Here is a 20,304-nt window from a genome sequence, read left to right on the forward strand (position 1 = left end):
TTGGAATCGATTCAGGTCCCGGCGTGGTGCTGTCCTTCCTCGGGGCGGGCCTGGTGGTCCTGACCAACGCGGTCATCTTCGCCGAGTTCGGATCCTACATCCCTCACACTGGGGCGGCCTACACCTACATGTACTGGGCTGTCGGGGAGCTGGCTGCCTTCCTCACTGGCTGGATGGGGCTCTTCTGTGAGTGTGGGTGTGTGTGTGTGGGGGGGGGGGGGCAAGAGGGGGGGTTTGGGTGTGTGGGGGATATAGGGGAGGTGTGTATGTGGATGGATGGGGCTCTTCTGTAAGTGTGTGTGTGGGGGGCTGGGGGGGGGGATTGGGGGGAGGGAGTGATGTGTGGGGGATATGGAGGGAGGAGGAGGTGTGTATGTAGGAGGTGTGGGAGATATTAGGGTAGGAGGAGGTGTATGTGTGTGGGTGGGGGGGGGGGGATATTAGGGCAGGGGGAGGTGTGTGTGTGGATGGATGGCGCTCTTCTGTGAGTGTGGCTTCGGGTGTGTGTGTGTTTGTGGGTGTGTGTGCTTGTGTGTTTGTGGGTGTGTGGAGGGGGGTGGGGGTGGGTGGGGGGTGTGGATGGATGGGGCTCTTCTGTGAGTGAGTGAGTGAGTGTGTGTGTGTAGATGCATGGAGCGCTTCTGTGTGTGTGTGTGTGTGTGTGTATGCCCTTAGTTATGCGTGTGCATTATGTGTGTCTATGTGTTTCTGTATATGCATAGTGATATATATGTGTGTTTGTTTGAGCGCATGCACATGTGTGCACATGTTAATGACATGGAGGGGTATGGTGGGGAGGGGGGTGGGGAGACAGATTAAAATTATTCATGTTGACTGAACATTCCTAGAATGCAAAGCTGTAACAGTTATTCTTGACACCTGATTCACATGATGAAGGTATGTACATTTTCTCAGTTACGTTCAGCCATACGTAAAATTTTAACCCTTTCACTGGGAATCCTACCTTATGCACAGTGACTACAGTTTGCCTAGCTTTGTTTTGGAGGTTAATAAAGAAGAATTCCAGTGTCCAAACTACTAAAAGAAAGTATATATAGCCTATACTTTTCTGGAAAAAAAGAAATCAACACACTATCCAATTATGACAGTTTCACATGAATATGCAATCATTTTTACTGTAGGAAACTTTTTACAATGAGGCGGATGGGAAATTTTAGTCCTGGGGAACGTAAGGGGTTAAAACATGCCATGACAGCTTGTGTCTTCAGCTCCCTGGGTGATAAAGACGACAGGTTATTGTGTGTTGTGATGACAGGTTATTACATGTTGTGATCTGTGATATTCTACTGTGTTTTATCTTTGCGTCAGATCACATCATACTGGGTTCGCTGTTTTTCACAGCAGATTTGCTTCATGTGAACTTTTAAGCATGTAAACGTTCGCACACGCAAAAGACTAACACCCAGACCGACACATAAGGTCAGGAGGGGTGGGGGTGGGGGTGGAATTCTGGACCTTGCATTGCCTGTATTTCTGTATTTCTCTCTCTCTCCTTTTCTTTTGTTGTCACAATAAATTTCTCTGTGTGAAATGGGACTTTGGACTTGGGTCCCTAGATATTTACGAGTATTTCCAAGAAAATGCCCTGTCCATGAGACCACCACTGTAGAGCTAAGGACATGTGCTGTTGATGATTTTGATGATGAGAATTGTGTTGATGATGATGATGATGATGAAAACTGTGATAATGATGATGATGATGATTGAGTTATGGTGGTGTTGACTGGATTGTGATGATTATGGAATGATGCAGCGATATTGATGATGATGATGATGATGATAATGATGATGATGATGAAAATTGTGATGTTGATGATGATGATGATGGTGAGAGCAACTGTGATGGTTGTATCAAACTGTGATGATGATGTTGATAATGAATTATGATGATGATGACGTTGATAACAACAATGACAACTCCTCCAACAACAAAAACTACAGCTGCAACAACAGTTATGATGCTTTCGTTTCAATGCACACTGAAAAACCCATAGCAACAAAAGTGTTGTCCTCTGGCGAAAGTCTGTAGAAGAAATCCACTCTGATAGGTATACATATATATAAATGCAAGCACTCGAAGGCATGACCAAGCACGCTGGCTTATGCTGCTGTCAGACAGGCATAAATCTAGCAGATGTGGTGTAGCGTATATGGATTCGTCCTGAACGGAGTGACGGCTTCTTAAGCAACCGAAACATAAAACTGACGATGCTTTAAGTTTAAGCCATGACGTCTGAGCAACTATCTAGCAGATGTGGTGTAGCGTATATGGATTTGTCCCGAACGCAATGACGGCTAATTTAGAAACTGAAACTGGTAATGCTTTTGACCCTGATGTCTAGGCAACCGTCTGGCAGATGTGGTGTAGCGTATATGGATTTGTCCCGAACGCAGTGATGGCTACTTGAGCAAATGAAACTGAAACATAAAACTGACGATCTGCAATTAAGGAATGATATCGCTTCTGTGAAGTGATTGTCAGCGTTACGTATACCCTACCGTGTGTTGCTTCAGTGGTTTTTGATGGAAACTGATTATGTGTTTTTGAGATTTTGATGATGTAGTTTTTGCGGCTTTGATCACCTTAATGTCGAATTTGATTACATGATTTTTTTTTTTCTTGACAAATAGAATAGGATAGAATAGAATGGGATAGAATAGAATATGTCTTTATTACCAAGTGTACTTGGGTTACAAGGAATATGGGGCGTGGAGGGAGGGTGTATGTGTGTTTGGGGGTGGGGGGGGGGGGGGGGGTAGTACATAAAAAGGTACAAACATAAATCGAAAACCATACACAAATACAGATACAGTAGAATTTTGGATATATACATACATGTGCATATCAATAATCATAAGAACTTGTGCACACTCACACATGCGCAGACACACACACACACACACACACACACACACCGTCCCCTCCCCTGCCACCCCTCCCCCTCCCCGACCCCCCAAACACACACACACTCAAAAACCCACCCACCCAACCACACACGCACACACACACACACGCATACACACACCATCCTACAAACCCATCCACCCACCCACCCACACACCCACACACAAACGCACACACATGCAACCTTCATTGCAAAAGGGGAGGGGAAAAAAAACAAAAAAACCCAACCAAACCTGACAATGCTTTCGCTTTCAGCCCTGACGTGCTCAGCGGCCACAGGGGCGCGGGCGTGGAGCGGGTTCGTGGACTCGCTGTTCAACAACTCCATCCAGACCTTCCTGGACTCCAGCGTGGGGCAGCTGGAGCTGGGTCCTCCCTTCGCCCGCTCCCTGGACTGGATGGCCTTCACCTTCTTCCTGGTGCTGACCCTGGTGGTGTCCTGCAACGTCCAGTGCTCCTCCTTCATCAACACCGTCCTCGCGGTCCTCACCACCGGAGTTCTCGTCTTCATCGCCATCGCCGGGTTGATCGTCGGGGATCTGAGCAGGCTGGCTGACCCGGACAACGGAGGGTTCTTGCCCTACGGAATGAGTGGTGTGGTGACTGGAGCGTCTGCGGCCTTCTTCGCTTTCAACGGTTTCGACAGTATTTGCATCTCCGCGGAGGAGGCGAAGGATCCGGTGAAGTCGGTGCCCCGGGCGATTCTGATCGAGCTGCTGATCGTGACGGTGGTGTACAGCGGCGCGGCGGTGGGCACGGTGTGTCTGATTCCGTACAAGGACATCGACCTGCGGGCGCCCATCCCGTCGGCCTTCGCCTACCAGGGCATGACGTGGGCCAGGATCATCGTGACGGTTGGCCCTGTCATCGCCATGACCAACCTCAGCCTGATGTCGCTGTACGCCCAGTCGCGCATCTTCTACCGCATGGCGAAGGACGGGCTGTTGTTCCGGAGGTTCGCCCACATCAACCCCGTGACCAAGGTGCCGCTGCTTGGGGTGGTGGTGTGCGGGGTGATGGTGGCGGTTATCTCCCTTCTCCTGGAGCTGAAGGACCTGGTGCGGTTCAGCGTGCTGTGCATGCTGTTCCAGTACATCGTGCTGGCCCCCGCCCTCATCAACCTGCGCGCCAGGGACCAGGAGAAGGTGAACTCCTCGCCAGGTCGGGAAGTCAAGAAACACCATGACCACGGAGAATGGGAGCGCGACCCTCCTCTCTCCCGACCCGGGCAGACCCTCAGCATGGACGTGGGTCAGGGGTGCGTGGAGTACACCGTCACCGTCAACGAGGAAGAGAACGAGAGTCCTGTGGATGACGGTTCTCCCGGCCAGGTCCTCACCCCCACACCTCGAGGTCCTCAAACCTCGGCCACGTATTCCTACGTCACCGCCGGGGATCTGGGATCCGGGACCCACCCTGAAGGTCACCACGAGCTGGGTGAACTCCTTCCAGGATCGAAACCCGTGTCTGCAAACAGCCAACAACAAACCCTGTCTGCACACTCTGACCAGCAGCAACATGGCAACACACCATCCCTCCTCGTGGACATCGGTCAAGGTGCGAGCTCCGAGTTCTCACAGAGCGAAGACGGGACCACCATCACCACCACCACCACCACCACCACCACCACCACTCCTGCCCTCTCCCTCTCCTCATCGCTACGCAACCGAAACCTGGACCCAAGCAACAGCGAACTGGCTGACGAGTCGCACTTTTCGGAAGAATCCTCGTTTCAGACCCGCAACGGGAGCAGTGAGGCATCTCTGCTGCACAGGTCTGACAGGAAGTGTGGTGTGTTTGGCGGCGGCGGTGGTGGGATGCGGGAGGTGGGAGGTTGTTTCGATGTGACCATGGGGCAATTCTTCAAGCTGCTGACGACAAGGCGGTGCCTGGTTCTTCTGGTGTTCGTCCTGGCGGCGCTGGCCTTGCAGCTGGGGCTGGCCTGGCGCGACCTCCGCGACCTTCGGCTGGCGGCCGTCGTCAGCGTCGTCGTCCTGGTCATCGTCACCGTGTTCCTGTGCGAGGTGCTGAGGAAACGCTGTGGCCCCGGGCGACACGAGGGGTTCAAGGTGAGGATGTGACGGGCGTTACAGCCCAGTGGTTATGTGCACTAGTGGACTTTTATGTGCATGACCGTTTTTTACTCCGCCATGTAGGCAGCCATGCTCCGTTTTCGGGTGTGTGCATGCTGGGTATATTCATGTTTCCATAACTCACTGAACGCTGACATGGATTACAGGATCTTTAACATTCGTATTTGATCTTCTGCGTGCGTATACACACGAAGGAGGTTCAGGCACAAGCAGGTCTGCACATATGTTAACCTGGGAGATCGGAAAAATCTCCATCCTTTACCCATCAGGCGCCGTTTCCGAGATTTGAACCCGGTCATTGTCACCGTCTTCCTGTGCGAGGTGCTGAGGAAACTCTGCGGCCATGGGCGACATGAGGGGTTCAAGGTGAGGATGTGACGGGCGTTATGGCTGAGTGGTTAACTCTTTCTAAACTACGGTACGCTATAGTGTATCTCATGCGCACAATGCTTCGTTACTGTGGTACGCTATAGCATACTGCATGTTTAGTAATTCGTAGTTCATAGGTTAACAGTTTTGTCTAAACTTAACGGCACAGCTCTTTTCTGCAGTCACCCAAAAGTGCACCTGCACTTTTATTGTGGCTGAAAATGCCTTTGTTTGAGTACAATACAAGGGGGCGTATAGTCACCCTTCGTGCTCGCTCGTTCGACAAGATGGCGTCTCCGTCAACTTGGGCAAGTGCTGTGGCTCAAAGTCGAATGCAAACTGATTGTATAGTGGATATCCACTGTGCATACGCATTTGCCCATTAAATTGCTACAATTAGGAAGTGCCTATGGTTACAAAAAAAACACTCTTGTAAAATTTCTGTTGAGAAAAACACACCCCCTTTTTGTCAGTTGTGAAAAACACATATTTTTTTCAGAATACGATAAATCAGTCAATAATTAATTGAGCGCTTTGAAAATTTGCAAAATGTCAGTCCAGTCTATTCTATATATTATTTCAAAATTGCACCGCTGTATGTATTTGCATTCTTCTTTTTTTTTTTTTTTTTTTTTTTTTAGATAATTTTCTTGTAACATAAACAAACGGCTAGTACTGAGAGTATAATGAAGGAAGTCATCGGGCAGTATAGAATGAGTTAAAGCGTTATACTTTTCAATCTGAGGGTCCTGGTGTTTGAATCTAGGGGACGGCCGCAATAGCGAAGTGGTTAAAGCGTTGGACTTTCAATCTGAGGGTCCTGATGTTTGAATCTAAGGGACGGGCGCAATAGCCAAGTGGTTAAAGCGTTGGACTTTCAGTCTGAGGGTCCCGATGTTTGAATCTTGCGTACGTCCAGTGTAAAGCAAAACGTCTCGACTTTGTACGCCAAGACTGACGGGCGCAGTAGCCAAGTGGTTAAAGCGTACGTTTGACGTTCAATCTGAGGAACCCAGTGTTTGAGTCTCGGTAACGGCCGCGCCAGATGGGTTAAAGGTGGAGATATTTCCGATCTCCCAGGTCAGCATATGTGGAGACCTGCTAGTGCCTGAACCCCCTTCGTGTGTCTACGCAAGCAGAAGATCAAATTCGCACATAACAGATCCTGTAATCCATGTCAGCGTTTGGTGGGTTATGGAAACAAGAACATACCCAGCATGCACACTTCCAAAAAACGGAGCACGGCTGCCTGCATGGTAGGGTAAAAACGGTCATACACGTAAAAGCCGACGCGTGAACACATTAGTGAATGTGGGAGTTGCAGAAAAAGAATGTGAGAATGTGAATGCTGGGGGTGTGTTCTGTTCAGAGGTAGGGGGAAGGAGGCCCTGTTTGTAATGAAGGGTTCAAGGTGAGGATGTTAATTGCTCGGAATGTCAAATGTTTTTGATTCGTGAACGTGGGTGCGTGTGTGTAGAGTGAGGGAGGTGGGGTTGAGCACACACACGTGTGCGTGCGTGTATGTGTGTGTGTGTGTGTGTGTGTGTGCGCGCGCGCGCGCACGTGTGTGTATGTGTGTGTGTGTGTGTGCGCACGTGCGTTTGTGTGTGTGTGTGTGTGTGCGTGAGATGGATAGATAGATAGATATAGAGAGAGAGGCCTTGAAATCTGGAAATACTATACAAAAGAAGGCAAAAGTTTTACGTTTGCTTGACCATCAACATTGCAGTGCGCTCTTGTGTGTGTGTGTATGTGTGTGTGTGTGTGTGTGTGAATGTGTGTGTGTGGAGGAGTGGGGGCGGGATGGGGGAAGGTAGGGTATGAGGAGTGGATATTTGTTGTTTTTATTGAATGTTCACCAGTGTGTGTGTGTGTGTGTGTGTGTGTGTGAGTCCCAGTAAAATAAGAAACAAACAAAAAAAAACAAGCAAAAAACAACCCCCCCCCAAAAAAAAAAACAACAAAAAACAAGCAACCAGCAAACGAACAAAACAAGAATAGACAAGTACGATTGGATCTGATTGCTTTTCTTCTCTCTCACTCTAATGTCCGCAGGTGCCCATGGTGCCCTATGTTCCTGCTGCCTCCTGTTTCCTCAACATGCTGCTGTTGGTCACGGCGGCAGACTACCTGGGTATCATCGAGTTCGCTGTGCTGGTCACTTCAGGTGAGTCGATGATCCTCACTCGCCCACTTCGGATGTACGGGTGATTGTCATTGAGAGAATATCAGTATAGATAGCTGATGATCGTCGCCCACTTCGGCTGTATCGGTGATTGTTACTGAGAGAATGTCAGTATAGATAGTTGATGATCCTGCCCACTCTGTATCGGTGATTGTTACTGAGAGAATGTCAGTATAGATAGTTGATGATCGTCGCCCACTCTGTACCAGTGACTGTTACTGAGAGAATGTCAGTATAGATAGTTGATGATCGTCGCCCACTCTGTATCGGTGATTGTTACTGAGAGAATGTCAGTATAGATAGTTGATGATCATCGCCCACTCTGTACCAGTGATTGTTACTGAGAGAATGTCAGTATAGATAGTTGATGATCGTTGCTCACTCTGTACCAGTGATTGTTACTGAGAGAATGTCAGTATAGATAGTTGATGATCATCGCCCACTCTGTACCGGTGATTGTTACTGAGAGAATGTCAGTATAGATAGTTGATGATTCTGCCCACTCTGTACCAGTGATTGTTACTGAGAGAATGTCAGTATAGATAGTTGATGATCCTGCCCACTCTGTACCAGTGATTGTTACTGAGAGAATGTCAGTATAGATAGTTGATGATCGTCGCCCACTCTGTACCAGTGATTGTTACTGAGAGAATGTCAGTATAGATAGTTGATCATCGCCCACTCAGTACCGATGATTGTTACTGAGAGAATGTCAGTATAGATAGTTGATCGTCGCCCACTCTGTACCGGTGATTGTTACTGAGAGAATGTCAGTATAGATAGTTGATGATCCTGGACACTCTGTACCAGTGATTGTTACTGAGAGAATGTCAGTATAGATAGTTGATGATCATTGCCATCTCTGTACCGATGATAGTTACTGAGAGAATATCAGTATAGATAGTTGATGACCGTCGCCCAATCTGTACCAGTGATTGTTACTGAGAGAATGTCAGTATAGATAGTTGATGATCGTTGCCCACTCTGTACCAGTGATTGTTACTGAGAGAATGTCAGTATAGATAGTTGATGATCGTTGCCCACTCTGTACCAGTGATTGTTACTGAGAGAATGTCAGTATAGATAGTTGATGATCGTCGCCCACTCTGTACCAGTGATTGTTACTGAGAGAATGTCAGTATAGATAGTTGATGATCCTGCCCACTCTGTACCAGTGATTGTTATTGAGAGAATGTCAGTATGGATAGTTGATGATCCTGCCCACTCTGTACCAGTGATTGTTACTGAGAGAATGTCAGTATAGATAGTTGATGATCATTGCTCACTTCGGCTGTACCAGTGATTGTTACTGAGAAAATGTCAGTATAGATAGTTGATGATCGTCGCCCACTATGTACCAGTGATTGTTACTGAGAGAATGTCAGTATAGATAGTTGATGATCGTCGCCCACTCTGTACTGGTGATTGTTACTGAGAGAATGTCAGTATAGATACTTGATGATCGTCGCCCACTCTGTACTGGTGATTGTTACTGAGAGAATGTCAGTATAGATAGTTGATGATTCTGCCCACTCTGTACCAGTGATTGTTACTGAGAGAATGTCAGTATAGATAGTTGATGATCCTGCCCACTCTGTACCAGTGATTGTTACTGAGAGAATGTCAGTATAGATAGTTGATGATCCTGCCCACTCTGTACCAGTGATTGTTACTGAGAGAATGTCAGTATAGATAGTTGATGATCGTCGCCCACTCTGTACCAGTGATTGTTACTGAGAGAATGTCAGTATAGATAGTTGATGATCCTGCCCACTCTGTACCAGTGATTGTTATTGAGAGAATGTCAGTATGGATAGTTGATGATCCTGCCCACTCTGTACCAGTGATTGTTACTGAGAGAATGTCAGTATAGATAGTTGATCGTCGCCCACTCTGTACCAGTGTTTGTTACTGAGAGAATGTCAGTATAGATAGTTGATGATCCTGCCCACTCTGTACCAGTGATTGTTATTGAGAGAATGTCAGTATAGATAGTTGATGATCGTCGCCCACTCTGTACCGGTGATTGTTACTGAGAGAATGTCAGTATAGATAGTTGATGATCGTCACCCACTCTGTACCGATGATTGTTACTGAGAGAATGTCAGTATAGATAGTTGATGATCCTGCCCACTCTGTACCAGTGATTGTTACTGAGAGAATGTCAGTATAGATAGTTGATGATCGTCGCCCACTCTGTACCAGTGATTGTTACTGAGAGAATGTCAGTATAGATAGTTGATGATCGTCGCCCACTCTGTACCAGTGATTGTTACTGAGAGAATGTCAGTATAGATAGTTGATCATCGCCCACTCTGTACCAGTGATTGTTACTGAGAGAATGTCAGTATAGATAGTTGATGATCCTGCCCACTCTGTACCAGTGATTGTTACTGAGAGAATGTCAGTATAGATAGTTGATCGTCGCCCACTCTGTACCAGTGATTGTTGCTGAGAGAATGTCAGTATAGATAGTTGAGGATCCTGCCCACTCTGTACCAGTGATTGTTACTGAGAGAATGTCAGTATAGATAGTTGATGATCGTCGCCCACTCTGTACCGATGATTGTTACTGAGAGAATGTCAGTATAGATAGTTGATGATCGTCGCCCACTCTGTACCAGTGATTGTTACTGAGAGAATGTCAGTATAGATAGTTGATGATCGTCGCCCACTCTGTACCAGTGATTGTTACTGAGAGAATGTTAGTATAGATAGTTGATGATCATTGCTCACTCTGTACTGGTGATTGATACTATAATAATAATGATGATATTTATATGGCGCCGAATCTTGTGCACAGACAAATGAAAGCGCTTTCGCACCAGTCATTCACACGCATGCATAACTCAAAAACTGGAGAAACTGAAGACAAGGAAGAGGCAAGGGAGGGAGGCTATTTCGGAAAGAGGTGGGTTTTAAGGCCAGACTTAAAAGAGCTGAGTGTGGATACCTGACGAAGTGAAAGAGGAAATTCATTCTAATTGCAAGGTCCAGAGACAGAAAGAACGGTGGCCAACAGTGGAGTGTTTGAAAATGGGTATGTATAAACAGTGTGGATCCGAAGAGAATGTTAGTACAGAGAGTTCATGATCATCGCCTACTTTGGCTGTAAGGGTGATTATTGTTGAGAGAATGTCAGTAGGGATCAGTATCATACTCTGCCTAATTAACCATGCTAATTAGCCAGGCCTGTTTGTGGCCTCTGTAACATTAAAACACTTTCAGAGATGTATCTTATGCAATCAAGCTAATATTTTTTTTACAGAGGAAATGAGAAAAACAACAAAAAAAAAACATATTTGTTTATCCCTTGCTTGCCACATGACAAATAATGTATGTCCAAAATTTTTGTACTGCTGAAGCTGTCTAAAGAATATATATCTATTTGTATTTGTATTTCTTTTTATCACAGCAGATTTCTCTGTGTGAAATTGGAGCTGCTCTCCCCAGGGAGAGTGCGTTGCTACACTACAGCGCGGCCCATTTTTTTGTATTTTTTCCTGCATGCAGTTTTATTGGTTTTTCCTATCCAAGTGGATTTTTCTACAGAATTTTGCCAGGAACAACCCTTTTGTTGCCGTGGGTTCTTTTACGTGCACTAAGTGCATGCTGCATACGGGACCTCGGTTTATTGTCTCATCCAAATGACTAGCGTCCAGACCACCACTCAAGGTCGAGTGAAGGGGGTGAAAATATCAGCGGCTGAGCCGTATTACGAACCAGTGCGCTCAGATTCTCTCACTTCCTAGGCGGACGCAATACTCTGGGCCATCAAATATGTTGACCTGGAAGATCAGATGAAATCTCAACATCTTACCCCACCAGGCGCTGTGACTGAGGATCCAAACCCAGGACCCTCACATTGAAAAGTCCAACGCTTTAATTAAACCACTCGTCCGTATTGCGCCTGTCGTCAACAGTGACAAAATACTGACGATGTATATTGTATTATTGTATAACTCTTTTTTGTCACAACAGGTTACTCTGCGTGAAATTCAGGCTGCTCTCCCCAGGGAGAGCATGTCGCTACACTTCAGCGCCACCCATTTTTTTGTATTTTTTCCTGCATGCAGTTTTTTTGTTTGTTTATTTTTCCTATCGAAGTGGATTTTTCTACAGAATTTTGCCAGGGACAACCCTTTTGTTGCCGTGGGTTCTTTTACGTGCGCTAAGTGCATGTTGCACACGGGGCCTCAGTTTATCATCTCATCCGAATGACTAGCGCCCAGACCACCACTCAAGGTCTAGTGGAGGGGGAGAGAATAAATGCCACTGTGCTGTGATTTTTCAAACCAGCGAGCTCAGATTCTCATGCTTCCTAGGCGGACGCATTACCTCCAGGCCATCACTCCGCATATGGAATGTTTCAGGGCTGGTGGTCTACGTCGTCATGGTGATGACGCAGTGGTCGCGGGAGGATGGTGCCAGCACCAAAGCTGCCTTCTCCGTCCAGGCTCACGAACGTCGGAACCTGCTGGCCCATGAGGAAAACGATGCAGACTCAGAGGGCAGCCTTTAGAGAAAAGGTGGTGGTGGTGGGGGTGTGGGGGGCTGGTTGGGGGGAGGGGGAGGATTGGAGTGGGGGGGGGAGGTGTGTGTGGGATGAGGATCAAGAGAAAGGGGGTGTGGGGGGAATGGGGGAACAAAATGAAGGTATCAAGAAGAAAGTAAGAAAGAGAGAGAGAAGGTGAGAAAATGGGATGATGTTCAAGATATTGGGGGGGAACAGAATGAAGGTATTAAGAAGAAATATATATATAGAGAGAGAGAGAGGGGAGGCGGAGGGGGGTGGGGGGGAGAGAGAGAGCTCGGAACTCAAAATGTTTTTTATTCAAGGATTAAGACATCAGGCACGGTCCATTCTTCCTATCTGTCCATGCTAATCTACATCAGTTACAGTAGAGACAAAGAGTTACAATAGTGAGAGAGAGAGAGAGAGAGAGAGAGAGATGTCATACTCTTCTGATGAAGACCTGTTGGTGAAAATTTGAAAAGGTTACTGAAAGCTTTTTTTTTTTTTTTTGGTCTGGCATTTTCATGTAATAACTGTCAGTCTTATCAGTCTGTCTAGATATCTGTCTGTCTATTGTTCTTTCTGTCTATATCTATCTCTGTCTTTCATATGAATATATATATATATATATATATATAGAGAGAGAGAGAGAGAGAGAGAGAGAGAGAAATCTATCTATCTATATATATATATATATATAGAGAGAGAGAGAGATTGTGTGTGTGTGTGAGGGAGAGAGACACAGAGAGAGAGAGAGATGTAAGAAGAGAAAGAGGCTCAAGTTTTGGAATCCTTCATCCAGTTCCATGCTCAAAGTGATTGATTATTTTGACAGCATTTGAAATGTTGCATTAGGGCTAATAATCAGTATCAGTTACCAAAATGGTGTGTGTGGGTGTGTGTGTGTTTAAAGTTTTCATTTGTGGAGTAGGAGGGAGAGTGAGATTGAAGGGGGTTTTGTGGTCCGTCCGTCAGGATCGACAAGGACCATCTAGTCATCCTGAAGGTGGGTGGGTTGGGCTCTGTGGGTGCGCAGATGACTAGTCAGGCCAATCCACGCCCGGAAGGTTCTGACGCAGTGTGGACAGGGGATGGTGGCGGCTGTCAGGGACTTGCTGGCACTGCTTTTCCTGGCCTGTCTGCGTTGCTGTGCTGCAGTGATTCTGTTGGCCTCACAGGATTTGGCGCCTTTGTGGACAGCTGAACGCCACTTTGGTCTGTCCATTGCAGTCAGCTCCCAGGTGTCTTGGCTGATGTTTAAGGCCTTCAGAGAAGCTTTCAGAGTGTCTTGAAGTGCTTCTTTTCGCCTCCATGGGAGCGCTTGCCATGTTGGAGTTCGCCGTACAGCAGTTTCTTGGGGAGCCGGTGGTCTGGCATGTGAACTACATGGCCTGCCCAGCATAGCTGGGCCTGCATCAAGATGGTGTAGATGCTGGGCGAGTTTGCACGAGTGAGCACCTCTGTGTCAGGGGTCTTCTCTTGCCACTTTATGCCGAGAAGTTTTCTGAGGCTGGTGGTGTGGAACTGACTGAATGAGGTCTTGATTACTGAAATTTGAAAAAAAGAAAAAGAAAAAAGAATGTGATGGTGGTGTCTCAGGTGGAGGTGACTATATATATTTTATATTTGTTTGTTTACTTATGACTGTTATCTAAATTAACAGCCAGGTCATGTTGTTGTTCCATGGACATTGCTTGATCATTGATGATAATTGTTGCTTCTTCTGCATGCATTCCAGCTGGCTTCACAGGGCCTGAAGGGTGATGTTTTGTGTGTGCTTGGGGTGCCGGCTGTGGTTGAAGAATAATGCTTTGTTTGTCGGTGGAATGTTTATCTCTGAAATGTTTATCTTTTGTTTTTCTCTGGAAAGTTTATCTGTGTTTATCTCTGGAAAAGTCTCACCAACTTATGTTTATCTTTGTTTATCTCTGAAATGTTTCTCTGAAATGTCAAAGGTTGTTTTAGCTCTGAGATATTTATCTTTGTTTATCTCTGGAAAGTTTCTCCAACTTATGTTTATCTCTGAGATGTTTATCTTTATCTCTGAAAAGTTTCTCCAACTTACGCTTATCCTTGTTTATTTCTGAAATGTTTATCTTTGTTTATCTCTGAAACGTTTCTCCAACATATGTTTATCTTTGTCTTTCTCTGAAATGTTTTTTTTTTTATCTTTGAAAAGTTTTTGCAACTTATGTTTATCTTGGTTCATCTCTGAAATGTTTATCTGTGTTTATCTCTGAAATGTTTACCTCTGAAATGTTTATCATTGTTTATATTCTCCAACTTGCTTCATTTATTTATTTATTGTGGGGGTTGGGGGATGACATCTTTATGAATCATTGTGGGATTGTTCTTTTCTTGAAAATAATGTTTCTCTTACTTGATTCTTTTTTTGTTTTTTGTTTTTTTGCAATATCTTTTTATGGATCTTTGTGGGATTAATGTATGAAACTTGTTCGCGATTTTTTTTTTTTTTTTTTTTTTTTTTGCATGAAAGGATTATTTATCCATCCTTGACATAAAAAAATGTACATAATTTATTATATGATATGATAAAATATACACATCTGAAAATATGTATACATACAGAGAGAGAGGGAGAGAGTCTGAGAGAGAGATCGTGAAACCATGACAGACAGAAATCTCACAAAATGAAATGCACATCATGTGTTTACATACCACTTATCTTTTATTGCTGGTGGGTACATTTCATTGGGGGGTGTTTAATTGTTATTTATTTCAAATGTTTATAAAATGGATTCCTCTCTGGTGATAAGTGATAAGAAACTCTTGGGAGATTTGGACAGTACAAGGTCTTCGAAGAAGAAGCCCCCCTCAGTCAAGTGTTTTGGCCCTGAATTCCCATTCCATTTTGCCTACCTCCCATTCCAGGTTAAAAAAACAAACCAAAAAACTTGACGCAGGGTAAAATATATTGTAAACGTCCGCTTCCCACTCTGAGAGAGAAAGAAAAAAATCATGAGCAAAAGATAATTTATTTGCTATTTTTGTGATTGTGTTGCTTTACAATGCAGTGTGGATTTAGATCGAGAGACGAACTTCTTTGTCTTCTTCATTCGTGGGTTGTATTTCCCACATTCACTTGTATGTACACGAGTGGGCTTTTACGTGTATGACCGTTTTTACCCTGCCATGTAGGCAGCCATACTCCGTTTTTTGGGGGTGTGCATGCTGGGTATGTTCTTGTTTCCTTAACCCACCGAACACTGACATGGATTACAGCATCTTTTATGTGCGTATTTGATCTTCTGCTTGCGTATTCAAACGAAGGGGGTTCAGGCACTAGCAGGTCTGCACATATGTTGACCTGGGAGATTGGAAAAATCTCCACCCTTTACCCACCAGGTGCTGTTACCGAGATTCGAACCCAGGACTCTCAGATTTCAAGTCCAACGCTTTAACCACTTGGCTGTTGCGCCCGTCTAGAGACAAACAATAGAACATCTTCCATGTGCAGTCAGCTGGGCTTTCAGCAACAGAAATAAAAAGCGTATCAGTCCGACTTCCAATCTTCTTTTGTTTTTGTTCTGTTGTTTTTTTGTTCTTTCATGGATTGTTGCTGCCATGTTCACTTGCATACATGTATGAGTGTTTGTGTGTGTGTGTATGATTACTGAGATTGCAGTTTTTGAACTTGGGTAGTAGTAGCAGTTTTCAATTTTACTTCTTTACACTCCAAGTGATCTTAGAGAAGAAAAAAAACAACAGAAAAGGGTGGGGGGGAGGGGGGGACTGGGGGGGGGGGGAGCATGGGGGCAGGAAGGTGTGTGTGGTACAGTGTGTGTGTGGTACAGTGTGTGTGTGTGAATGAACGTTAAAAAAAAAAAAAAAAAAAAAAAAAAAAAATCATAAACAAAATGGAAAAAGTTACATCATCCATCTATAACAAAATGTCCAATGAGACTGTGCATCAAACCTTCTGCTATAGCAGATAACTTCTTGAAATTGTCAAAAATACATTCAAGTGAACTTTCCTTGAACCTGGGTGTTGCTGTGTATGGGGGAATGACTGGCGTGGGTGTAATGCCAATAAAAGGGTGCATAAGATGGGACTGAAAAAAAGAAAAGAAAAAAAAGGCTCAGTGTGATCATACATTTGTGGTGATGAATATCAATAATCCTGTTTTATTTTATGACTGGATCATATCATTATCCTTCTCGACATTCCGTTTTGTTTTGGGCTTTCTATTCCATTTTGATTCATTGCATTCTGCTTTGATGGCAACTCTTTACAGCAGTAAAGCTCTACGATTGAGAATGTATTTTTTTGTTGTGTGTGTTGTTAGTGGTCTCTTTGTGGCTGTGTGGGTGATGTGTCTGCTCTAAGTCGCCTTTCTGTCTTGATCCTGTCATGTGCGTGTTTGGTTGCTGGGACATGTCTGTTTACTTTTTGATAAAAACAACAACAAAAGACATTCAATGTTTAGAGTCCTTTATGGCTGTGGGTGGGTGATGTGTCTGCTCTAAGTCGCCTTTCTGTCTTGATCCTGTCCTGTGTCATATGTGTGTTTGGTTGCTGGGACATGTTGTCTGTTTACTTTTTGATTAAAAAACAACAATGACATTCATTTTTTAGAGTCGTTTTCAACCGTTCTGCACCAAATTCCTGTCCATATACACCAAAAACACATCTTCACAAGCAATTGCATTGTCACAAACTTTATTCTGTACTTTATGCAAGAGGTATGCTGGTAAATGACGCTTTCACGCTCACGCATTCAGTGTCAAAGCATTTGAACTTACTTAACTGTGGGACACAAAGTTTACCACAGAATGTGAATGGTGAATGTGTGAAATCATATGCATTAATGTGGTTTTTTTGCTGTTTTTTCTTTTGATACCCAGGTGTACGTGATTATAAGTATGTGTGTGTATGCGTGTGAGTATGTGTTCAAAACATACAAAAGTGACTGCAAGTATCTATTTCAAAATTTTGAAACTGTGAACCAAAAAATAAAAACCGAAGGACAGACAAGTGTGTGGCAGTCTAACTGTACATTTGGGAGACGAATATCATTTAACTCCTGAATCAGATAATTCAAACACAAAAACTCCTGTACAAAATAAACAAGACAAATGTGAAGCAAACAGAAGCTGAGGCTCTGAGCCTTCAGCTGCGTAACATGAAAGCCCCAAACAGGACGGTCAGCCGAAATGACAATCATCTTTTTCTAACACACTGTAACACTGTACAACGAAGATTTACGAGTCTATCCTTGAAAATTTAATATATCACTCACCATACTGACAGTCTCCCTTTTCTGACACACCTTACAACGGATATTCACATATGTAACCTTGAAAATAAACATCCCTCACTACACATTCCCTTTCCAGGTATCTATAACACAGAGAATGTGACTTTGGCAGAGATTCATACAACAAAAAACCAACAAAATCCCTAATCATCAATGCTGTGTCTTTGTAGACTGTTAACTTCAGCACCACACATTTCCACACATGCTTGAAACCCAAAGTAGACCAAGGGAATTTGAGCATACCACCCGCGTGCGCGTGTGCACACACATCTGAATTAAAGCTATAAGCAGACTGATGGAATCTGACACACCACACACATACACTTGCATCAGAAGTAGACTGTGATGGAATCTGAGCATACTACATGAAATCCCACATTTAAATTAAATCAAAGTGGCAGGGAGAGAAGCTCTAGAATTCATCAACGTTATTATCATATCATTTTCATCCTAACTGTGTCATCATCACGACTCCACATCACAATCCATACTCTGAATCAATAATTATAACAACCCTTCACAACCATCACAGATCCATGACCAGTAAAAGGCCCCTGAGCCATTTCAATGCTAATAAAATACTGTATCAGCCTGGGACAAAGTCCACAAACTTCACATTCTTGGAGAGAGCAGAAAAATAATTATTTTGAAATCACCCAGCGACAAAGTCCACAAACTTCACATTCTTGGAGAGAATAGAAAAATAATCAAATTATCAATTATTTTTAAATCAGCCAGTGACAAAGTCAACACAAACTTCACATTCTTGGAGAGAGGAGAAAAATAATCAATTATTTTGAAATCAGCCAGCGACAAAGTCAGCACAAACTTCACAATCTTGGAGAGAGGAGAAAAAAAATCCATAGAGGAGGAAAACAAAATCCATTATTTCGAAATCAGCTTGGGACAAAGTCCACAAACTTCACATTCTTGAAGAGAGGAGAGAGAAAAATCCATTAATTCGAAATCAGCCAGCGACAAAGTCCACAAACTTCACATTCTTGGAGAGGGGAGGAAAATAAAATCCATTATTTCAAAATCAGCCAGCGACAAAGTCCACAAACTTCACATTCTTGGAGAGTGGAGAAAAAAATCCATAGAGGAACAAAAAATCCATTGTTTCAAAATCAGCCTGTGACAAACCACAAACTTCACATTATTGGAGAAAGAAAAAAATCCATTATTTCGAAATCAGCCAGTGACAAAGTCTAAAACCTCACACATATATATAAAGCCCTTCTTTCACTTTTTTTGTTACTATTTTTTTTAATACATTTTCATCGCATGGTCACAAGTGTACTTTACAATATGTTTTGTTTATCCCCCCCCCCTCCCCCCCCTTACTTAGTTGTGCAACATAATGAAATGGTTTGAGTTTTTCACTGGTAGTTTAAAATTTCTTCTTCTTTTTTTTTGTTTTTTTTTGTTTGTTTGTTGTTTTTTTGCCCCCGTTAACGTCTTGTGCTCTTTTTCTTTTATTTCTCTCCCTCCCCAAAGCGGAAGATAATGCCATCTGATTTACTGGTATTTATTATTGGTAGTGTTCCTCCAAGTCTTCTGTGCTATTTAGATGCCTGGCTTTCCACGTAAATAATAAAACCAATAATGCAGTTAATAATAATAATCATTATGATGACAATGCAGATAATGATAACAATACATACAACCACTAATATCAATAGTGAAGGCTGACACTGACACCGTGGAGTGATGGCCTAGAGGTAACACGTCCGCCTTGGAAGCGAGAGAACCTGAGCCTCCTGGTTCGAAACACAGCTCAGCCGCCAATATTTTCCCCCCATTCCACTAGACCTAGAATTGTGGTTGGAGACTAGTCAATCAGATGAGACGATTAACCGAGGTCCCATGTGCTGCAGCATGCACTTAGCCCACGTAAAAGAACCCACGTCAACAAAAGGGTTGTTCCTGGCAAAATTCTGTAGAAAAATCCACTTTGACAGGAAACACAAATAAAACGGCAGGCAGGAAAAAAAATACAAAAAAATGGGTGGCACTGTAGTGCAGCAACGTGCCCTCCCTGGGAAGAGCAGCCCGAATTTCACACAGAGAAATCTGTTGTGACAAAAAGAGAAATATAAATAAATATAAATACCTTCCAGACAGGGAGCTTACAGCATACACACTACTAAAAATGAAAAGGGGGCAGGGGAGAAACGACCCCCAAACCAACATTCAGCACTCAAGCATGAAACGCCACACACTAACAAACATGCGCACACAACAAACACGCAAGTTCAACACAACACAACACAACATAACCCACACATCAGGAGTTAAAGAAGCAGATCGAGTCTGCACTTTGTTCAGCTGGCAGTCACTTCTTTTCTTTGCTGTATCAAAATCATACACAAAAAAACAAGAACAAAAAAAACATATAAAGCCACCCCCCCCCCCCTCTCCTCCTCCCCAAAAAACAAACAAAAATACACAGACACACACCCTGCACTCCTACAATAAAAAAAAAACCAAAACAACAACAACAACAAAAAAACATAACCCAAAACTTGTTAGCTTTTCCATCTATCTCTCTCGATTTCTCTGTCGATTTCTAATTAATACTAACAATCATCATTATGATAGGAATGATAATAATCCAAATAATAATAATAATAATTTCATTTATTTTCAGTCTAATATCATCATCTTAGATGAACAGACTATAAATAAATAAATAAACGAACGATCTCTCTCTCTGTCTCGATATATATATATATATATATATATATATATATAGTTCCCTCTGCAGTGATGCCATGGAAACTTACAATAAAACACACCAAAAGACCCAAACATCACTGCAATACTAGTAATCAGCAGAATCATATAGACAGCGTCACAGGCACAGTCTCTCCCACAGCAGTTCCAGAAACAGTAGAGGGAACACAGCGACTTCTGTCAAGGTTCCAATATCACAC

General features: G+C 43.8%; 1 protein-coding gene across 2 annotated transcripts in view; it reads left to right on the forward strand.

Moving 5' to 3' along the window:
* Nucleotides 1–18,450, forward strand: part of LOC143301885 (cationic amino acid transporter 4-like) — a 43,463-nt gene extending 25,013 nt beyond the window's left edge. For both annotated transcript variants that reach the window (XM_076616314.1, XM_076616315.1), the window contains exons 3-7: nucleotides 16–186; nucleotides 3,182–4,995; nucleotides 7,444–7,555; nucleotides 11,947–12,102; nucleotides 13,126–18,450. In XM_076616314.1, the coding sequence (XP_076472429.1) occupies nucleotides 16–186; nucleotides 3,182–4,995; nucleotides 7,444–7,555; nucleotides 11,947–12,095 (2,246 nt within the window). In that variant the 3' untranslated portion in view covers nucleotides 12,096–12,102; nucleotides 13,126–18,450. The remainder of the gene's footprint in view (nucleotides 1–15; nucleotides 187–3,181; nucleotides 4,996–7,443; nucleotides 7,556–11,946; nucleotides 12,103–13,125) is intronic.
* The last annotated feature ends 1,854 nt before the right edge of the window (nucleotides 18,451–20,304 follow it).

This window comes from Babylonia areolata, chromosome 28 (genome assembly GCF_041734735.1).
Source record: "Babylonia areolata isolate BAREFJ2019XMU chromosome 28, ASM4173473v1, whole genome shotgun sequence".
Taxonomy (NCBI): domain Eukaryota; kingdom Metazoa; phylum Mollusca; class Gastropoda; order Neogastropoda; family Buccinidae; genus Babylonia; species Babylonia areolata.